The sequence below is a fragment of the Neomonachus schauinslandi genome, chromosome 15, assembly GCF_002201575.2.
Source record: "Neomonachus schauinslandi chromosome 15, ASM220157v2, whole genome shotgun sequence".
NCBI lineage: Eukaryota > Metazoa > Chordata > Mammalia > Carnivora > Phocidae > Neomonachus > Neomonachus schauinslandi.
Genome location: NC_058417.1, coordinates 58,269,320 through 58,276,749, shown reverse-complemented (window position 1 = coordinate 58,276,749; position 7,430 = coordinate 58,269,320). Strand labels below are relative to the sequence as shown.

Sequence of the window (7,430 nt, the reverse complement as noted above, 5' to 3'; positions counted from 1 at the left end):
GGGTGGGGGGTGTGTGGGAGAAGGGGGGGCGGGGGGTGGGCGGGGCCCGCTGGGCTGAGCCCTTGGGCCTCCCTCCCGCAGGTACGAGGTGATGCAGTTCTGTTGGCTGCAGCCTGAGCAGCGGCCCACGGCCGAGGAGGTGCACCTGCTCTTGTCCTACCTCTGCGCCAAGGGCGCCACTGAGGCCGAGGAAGAGTTCGAGCGGCGCTGGCGCTCCCTGCGGCCGGGTGGGGGTGGCGCGGGCCCCGGGCTCGCAGGCCTGGCTCTGGGGGGCGCGGGCGAGCTTGCGGCCGCCTCGTCCTTCCCGCTGCTGGAGCAGTTCGCGGGCGACGGCTTCCATGCGGACGGGGATGACGTGCTGACGGTGACGGAGACGAGCCGCGGCCTCAACTTCGAGTACAAGTGGGAAGCGGGCCGCGGGGCCGAGGCCTTCCCGCCGCCAGGGGGCGCAGCGAGCCCCAGCCGCGCCGCGCGCCCGCAGGAGCTCTGCGCCCCCGACGGCGCGCCCCCGGCCGTGGTGCCCGTGCTCAGCGCGCACAGCCCCTCGGTGGGTAGCGAGTATTTCATCCGGCTGGAGGAGCCCACACCCGCCGCTGGCCACGATCCTGACTGCGCCGGCTGCACCCCCGGCCCCCACGCCGTGGACCTGCTCCCCAATGGCGCTGGTCAGGACGACGCTGAGGGCAGCGCGGACGCCTCATTGGCCGTGGAGCCGCTGCTGGGCCGTGGGCCGCCCCCTGGGGGGCCCTGGGGCCACTGTGACTACTACCTGCACGGGAGCCATGCCCGGGACCCGCCCCGCACCCTGAGCTCGCCCTCACCGGGGACCCTCATGCTGGCGGAGCCCAGGGAGGAGGACGGTGACTGGGGCTCAGCTGCCTTCTGCCCACCCTTCTTGGAGGACCCGCTGGGCACGTCCCCCTCGGGGAGCTCTGGGGCCCAGCTGTCCCCGGGTGGGGAGGAGATGGGGGAGGCGGAGGAATGCAGGGCTGCCCAGCGCAGACACTGGAGTTCTAACGTGTCCGCTAACAACAACAGTGGCAGCCGGGCACCAGGTTCCTGGGACCCGGGATATGTGGGTGGCTGCATGGGCTGCTGCCCCAGCACAGACCACCCCCTACAGGCCGTCCCCCGGCTGGGCTGTCCCCTGGCCCTGGAGGACACCAGAGAGCCTCTCCTTGGGCCACAGGGGGCCGCCTCTGGCCAGGAGCTCGGCCGTTGCCTTGGCCTCCCTCATCTGTGTCCTGCTGGGGGCCTGGCACCTGCCACTTGCCTGGTGCCATCCTCCCGGACACAGGTGGCCATAAGCTGGGGTGACAGCCCCCAGACAGAGCCCAGGCTTGCTGAGGAGGCTGAGGGCTCTGCCAGACCTCAACGACCCCTTCCCTCCATCCCAGCCCTATCCCAAGAGGGAGCCCTGCTTCCTGCCGAGGAGGCCAGTGGCCTCGCCGCCCTGCCTGCCTTGCCTGTGCCTGCTGGCGGCTGGGAGGCTGCCTCTCAGGTAGCCCAGGGCCTGGACAGCTGCACTGGTTCCCCTGAGCTGGAAGAGCCAGTCAGTGAGGACAAGGACATGACAGAGGCCACTCCCGGCAATTTGTCCAGTGATGGCCCGCCAGCGGAGAAGCCGGACGTGATGCCGGCCTCCCGCTCCCTGCAGAAGCAGGTGGGGACCCCCGACTCCGTGGACTCCCTGGATATCCCACCTTCCGCCAGCGATGGTGGCGGCTATGAGGTCTTCAGCCCGTCAGTTACTGGCACTCCTGGCGGGCAGCCCCGAGCCCTGGATAGTGGCTATGACACGGAGAACTACGAGTCCCCTGAGTTTGTGCTCAAGGAAGCACACGAGCCCTGTGAGCCCGAGGCCTTTGGGGAGCTGGTCTCTGAGGGTGAGAGCCCCGGGCCCGAGACTCAGCTCTCCGCCTCCCTTGGAAGCCTTGGCGAGAAAAACCCCTACCGTGACTCAGCCTACTTTTCCGACCTCGATACAGAGCCCGAGTCCACCTCGGGCCCCCAGGAGAAGGGAGGATGTGCCCTGGCCTGCAGGCCAGAGCTGGACTGGGAGAGCCCTGGGCTGCAGTCCGCACAGCCCTCCCCTGAGTCTGGGGTTCCCGGGGGGGCACAGGGCACTGGCCCCAGGGAGGTGCCATCACTGCTCTTGCCGCCGCCAGGCAACTCTTCTCCAGAGCCCAGCAGCACCTGCCCAGAGAGCCCCAGACTGGAGCCTCCCTGGCCCCAAGGCCCTGCGCAAGGGCCTCTAGGGCCCAGCCCCCAGCGCTCCAAGGTTTTCCTGCTGAGCCCAGTCCCACTGAGCTCAGAGAGCCACCGCCCGGACCTCCAGGAGGCCCCAGGACTGCTTTCTGGGCCAGCCCAGCAGGATCAGACGGGGGGCCCCGGCGCCCCCAGAACCCCATTCTGCCTGGCCTTGCCGGGACTGCCCGCAGCCCCGGAGGGCCGGTCGGAGGAGGAGGAGGAGGACAGCGAGGACAGCGACGAGTCGGATGAGGAGCTGCGCTGCTACAGCATCCAGGAGCCCAGCGAGGAGAGCGAGGAGGAGGCGCCCCCAGTGCCCGTGGTGGTGGCCGAGAGCCAGAGCGCGCGCAACCTGCGCAGCCTGCTCAAGATGCCCAGCCTGTTGTCTGAGGCCTTCTGCGAGGACCTGGAGCGCAAGAAGAAAGCCGTGTCCTTCTTCGACGACGTCACCGTCTACCTCTTCGACCAGGTGGGCGGCCGCTCCGGGCCCTGCGCCGGGGTGTGGGTCCCCCAGGAGATGGGGAGCTGTGGGAGCCGCTGGCGACCCGGGCCACGTGCTGCTCTGACCTTCCAGGAAAGCCCCACCCGGGAGCTCGGGGAGCCCTTCCCCGGCGCCAAGGAGTCGCCCCCCGCGTTCCTAGCGGGCGGCCCCCGCACCCCCGGCGCCCCCGGCCGGCCGCGCCGGGCGGACCGCTCCTCCGACGGCTCCGCGGCCTCCGTGGCCGAAGAGGGTGAGCTGGGGGCGGGGGCCTGTCGGGGCGCGACTTCACGGGCGGGGGCGGGGCCTGCCGGGAGGGTGTGATGTCAGGGCGGGGGGTGCAACGTCACGGGCGGGGGGGCGGGGGGCGGGCCTGCCGCGCGGGGCCGTGACGTCCGCGACGCGAGTGACTGCGCCGTGGGCTTGCAGGCCGAGGGTTCGCGTGGGCCGACGGCTTCCCCCCGACGCCGGCCCCGGAGGCCGCCCTGCCCGCCCCCGCCGCGCCCCCCAAGCCGGCCGCGCCCGGCCCCTTCTCGCGCTTCACCGTGTCGCCCGCGCCCGCGTCCCGCTTCTCCATTACGCACGTCTCGGACTCGGACGCCGGGTCCGTGGGAGGTGAGGCTGCGGCGGGGCTGGCGGGAGGGGACACCGAGGCGGGGCAGTGGAGAGGGCGGCCGGGAGGTCACCTGCCGGGAGCCCAGGCTCGGCGCTCATTATTTCCCATCTCCTGGACAAGGTTTTCAGAAAGGGAAACTGAAGTACGGAGGGGTCGGGTCACGCCCAGGCCTGTCTGTCCTGGACGCCTTCTGGGGAGATGCAGGGGCCTCCCCCCACCGCCAGTGGCTGGCCCAGCACCTGTCGGGGCCCTGGGGCCTGGCCCTTAGACCTCACCCTCTTCTCCTCTGGAGGCACCAGGCTGGACCCGGAGTGCCCCCCCACTCTGCCCTCTGCTAGACCTTAGCCCCCACAAACCTGAGCAGCCTCTGCCACCGGAACCTTCCCAGCCTGCGCTTTGGGACTCACCCACTGCCCGACCTGGCCCCTCGCAGATCCCATGGCACTTGCCTGGAGGCACAGGTGGTGCGAGGGGCCCAGCTCACACCTCCCTCCCTGCTCCTTTCCCGTGAGCCTTAGGCCAGGCGGGCGCTGCCCCGCCAGGCTGACCCCCACCACGTGCCTGACAGGTGTGCGTCCCTGCATCCCTGCGACGCTTCTCTGGAAGCTCACCCAGAACAAGATCGTTCTGTCCCCCAGGCGGACTCAGTCCCTCCTCCACTCCCCATGGCCTGTGGCTGCAGCCTCTGGGGAGGGCCCGTCCGCTCATCGCTGGCACACAGCGTACCCTTAGTAGATGCCTGAACAGATAAGCAGGCCACCAGGAGGCTCGTTTGTGGTCCTGTTTGGGTCTCAGTTTCCCCACCTGTAAAAGGAGGACTCAGAGGGCATTTGCTGGGTTTTGTTGGGCTTGAGGGACAGGCCTGGGCTCTGGTGAAGCGGTGGGGAGAGAAATGGGTGCGGCTCCCACGGAGACAGGTGGGCAGGCCCGTTACAGTGAAGGGGCCCGAGGGCTGCAGCTCCAGCTGGTCATTTGGCCCCTTGGCCAAGGACGGAGGTCAGGTGGGAGTCCTGGGGCAGGGGACTCTCAGGAATCTCTGTCCCCGGTGTCTCTCCAAATGCTCATGTGGCCCCTCCTGTTTGCCAGGCCCTGTAGCAGGTGCTGGGGGCAGCTGTAAAGAGGCTTGAGGCCCAGATGGGCCTCCTTGGAGCCCCTGCTGGTCCTGCTCCCAGCGAGGATGGTGACCGAGAGCGGGGACCTTGGTCTTGGTGGTCGGCAGCAGCTTCCAGCGCCTTGGTGCCCCGCACAGCACTCTGGAGGAGCAGGGCAGGACCAGAGGCCTCTGCACCGGATGGTGGGGCAGCCCTGTACGCCCTAACGGCAGGATTTACCCTGGACGCTCGGGTTTGTTGCTAGCTGCTGGGGATGCCCTATAGCCTCAGGCCTGAGCAGCTCCTTACCCTACAGCTGCCCCTCCACCCTGACCCTGCTAACGGGCTGCTTGGCTTCTGAGGCCAGGGGACCTGCTCTTGGCTGGGGGGCCTTGCATGCCCTGCCCACCAGTTCGTGTGGGGAGTTACAGGACACTGTGTCCTCACCCCAGGTGAGAGAATGGGCACAGGCCTGCTGGGACGGCCCCTCTCTGCCCCCTTCGCCCCTTCTGCCTGGTTCTGGGTTTGCTCAATGCAAGAAGAGGACCCTGGGCTTACGTGTCCCCCCCCCCCCCACCCTTACCTCAAAGTCTGTGGCTGTGTTTCCCTTCACTGACTCGGCTAGACCCATACACTCTCCCTCCGCCGCGTGGTCTGGGCCAGCTCCCCCCTGAGTCCGCTGCTGGACCCCGGGCTGGTGGGTCAGGGTGGGCAGCCTGAAAGGTGGGGGGCTTCCCAGCCACACCTGTTCTAGAGGTGCCTGTGGCTGGCTGGCATGTCCAGCTCCCCCTCCAGGGCACTGCCCAGACCGGCCCAGCTGCGAAAGGACAGTGGGGGGCTGCACCCCCACAGTGCGAGGGGCTTCTGCGTGCAGGAGTGCGGGCACGGGAAGGAGTGGAGCTGGGGGGAAGCGGGGGGCAGGGCAGCACAGGGAATATTTTTGTAACTGCTGTTGTCTGAGCGAATGGAAATGGGATGATTTTAAGTTATTGTTGCCAAAGAGACGTAAAGTTTATTGTTGCTTTGGGGGTGTGGGTGGGGGACTTGTTTTGGGTTTGTGTTTTTTGTTTTTGATTAGTTTGAGGCTTAGGATGCTGGTGCAATGATTTTCTTGTTCCTCTTTTGTTTGTTTTTTAAAAGAAATCAAGCTAAAGAAAAAAAAAAGCCTTCGTGCTAAGTGTGTGTTTTCTTTTGTGGTTTGCACATAAAGCGCTGGGCAGGAGGGGGCCTGGGTGGTGCTGAGCTGGGGACTCCGCTGCCAGGTCTGCCCAGGGCACGGTGGTCCCTCCTGACCACGGGAGGGGAGGATGCGAGAGGGCCGCCACCCTTTCCCCCCAGCTGCCCTGGCACACCTCGGTGGAGGGGGGACAGTGACTTGGGAGGGGAGGGGACTGGCGGCAGCAGCCCTCTCTTCCTGTCCTGTGGGGGGGACCCACACACCTCCCTGGACATTCTTGCCGCTCGCCTTCCCAGAGCACGGGGGTGGGGGCAGGGTGAGCGGCAGGCAAGAGGGTTTTTGAGGAGTCCGGGCTTCTGTGCATCTCTACCCCAAACATCTGCCCTAAGACCCCACCTGGCCCAGCTCTTGCGAGGCCAGAGGCCTGTGCCCCCACCTGCCCTACCAGTGACCCCTTTTGCTTCTCTTCCTGGGCTGTGGACAGACTTCGGTCAGATCAGGGCTGCTGAACCCCTCCTTCAGGAGCCTGGTGGGAGGGGTGACTGCTGCCTGGAACGGCTCCTCAGATGGGGACTGCTGGTCACTGTGCTGGTCACCAGGGGTGTTATTTCATCCACAAATACTGTGGAAGCAGCTGGTGGGGGACCCCCCACCCCACCAACGGCACCCACTGTTCACTCCAGGGACGCGGAGGAGAGCTGGGGGCCCCGCAGCCAGTTCTGGAGGGAGGCTGGGGTTTGGGTGGGGAGGGGCAGAGAGGCCCCCCAGAACTGCCAGCAGGAGTGGGGAGGCTCAGCAGAGTCCCAGTCGAGGGCTCCTAATAAATTCATCTTCCAGAGAAAGGTGTTGGTCTCCCCCCCTCCTCTGCCCCAGGCCTCCCGCCCCCCTCAGGCCGACAGATCACAGGCAGGCACAGGTGGGTCAGCCTGTTTATTGACCAGACACTTGGGAGCTCTGAGCGGTGTGGGAGCCGGGCTCCCCTTCCGGCTACAGGCTGACCGAACACCCTTCCCTGCACCTGGGGGGCCATGGCCCACACAGCCAGGCGGGCCTGCCTGAGAGGCTGGCCGCACCGCCCAGGGGGCAGCTCCCAGCTCTGGGGCTGGCCCCACTCACTCTCCTCGGCCACGGCCCAGGGGCCACCTCCGAAGAAACGGCCGGGATCCAGCCCAGGCCAGACTGAAGTGGGGGCAGAGCCAGGCAGGCGAAGGGCGTGGAAGGAGGAGAACATTCTCTAGACAGGGACCACACAGACTGTTACAAAAGAGGTGTGTGTGTGGGTGGGGGAGGAGAAGAGGGGCCTGGCGGGCAGCGGCGGGGACTTGGCCATCAGCCGAGGAGGGGAGCAGACCTGTCATTGGTCACTGTCGGCTTCAGCTGGACGTTGGCGAAGGGATTCCTGAGGAGAGAAGAGAAGAGTGGCTTTAGCGTGGGAGGGGCGCTGTGCCTCCCGGGCTGCCCTGCGTGTGCCCCAGGGTCCTGCAGCCCCACGGAGGGCCCAGCCTCTGAGCCCGGAGCAGGGCCACGATGGAGCCTGCTGGGGACAGCCGGGGCAGGGCTGTCCGCGGAGCCGGCTGCCTGCCGATGAGCCCACCTGCTGCCGTCAGCCCTCCTGGGGCAGGGCGGGTGGGGGTGTGGGGAGCGGCCCGGTGGGCCAGGAGCCAGTTCTTCCTCCGAAACCTGAGGTGGTCCTGAATGGGCCTGCACCCGGGCTTGGTGAGCCGCCCCATAAGGCCCCGGAGGCACCTGACACCTGCCCAAGAGCAGGAGCAGGCCCGTTTTTAAAGACACGCCAACACACACACACAGCTGAGCAGC

General features: G+C 67.5%; 2 protein-coding genes across 7 annotated transcripts in view; one reads left to right on the top strand and one right to left on the bottom strand.

Moving 5' to 3' along the window:
- AATK (apoptosis associated tyrosine kinase) overlaps positions 1 to 5,588 on the top strand; it is a 17,840-nt gene extending 12,252 nt beyond the window's left edge. The window contains exons 9-12 of the mRNA XM_021680800.2: positions 82 to 2,719; positions 2,825 to 2,981; positions 3,158 to 3,343; positions 4,431 to 5,588. Of these exons, the coding sequence (XP_021536475.1) occupies positions 82 to 2,719; positions 2,825 to 2,981; positions 3,158 to 3,343; positions 4,431 to 4,471 (3,022 nt within the window). The 3' untranslated portion in view covers positions 4,472 to 5,588. The remainder of the gene's footprint in view (positions 1 to 81; positions 2,720 to 2,824; positions 2,982 to 3,157; positions 3,344 to 4,430) is intronic.
- Positions 5,589 to 6,542: 954 nt separating this feature from the next.
- The window catches only part of BAIAP2 (BAR/IMD domain containing adaptor protein 2), a 66,606-nt gene continuing 65,718 nt past the window's right edge, over positions 6,543 to 7,430 (bottom strand). For 3 of the 6 annotated variants that reach the window (XM_044921808.1, XM_021680925.1, XM_021680929.1), the window contains one exon: positions 6,543 to 7,011. In XM_044921808.1, coding sequence (XP_044777743.1) covers positions 6,942 to 7,011 — 70 coding nt within the window. In that variant the 3' untranslated portion in view covers positions 6,543 to 6,941. The remainder of the gene's footprint in view (positions 7,012 to 7,430) is intronic. The other 3 variants (XR_006541298.1, XM_021680927.2, XR_006541297.1) reach the window with 3 other exon arrangements.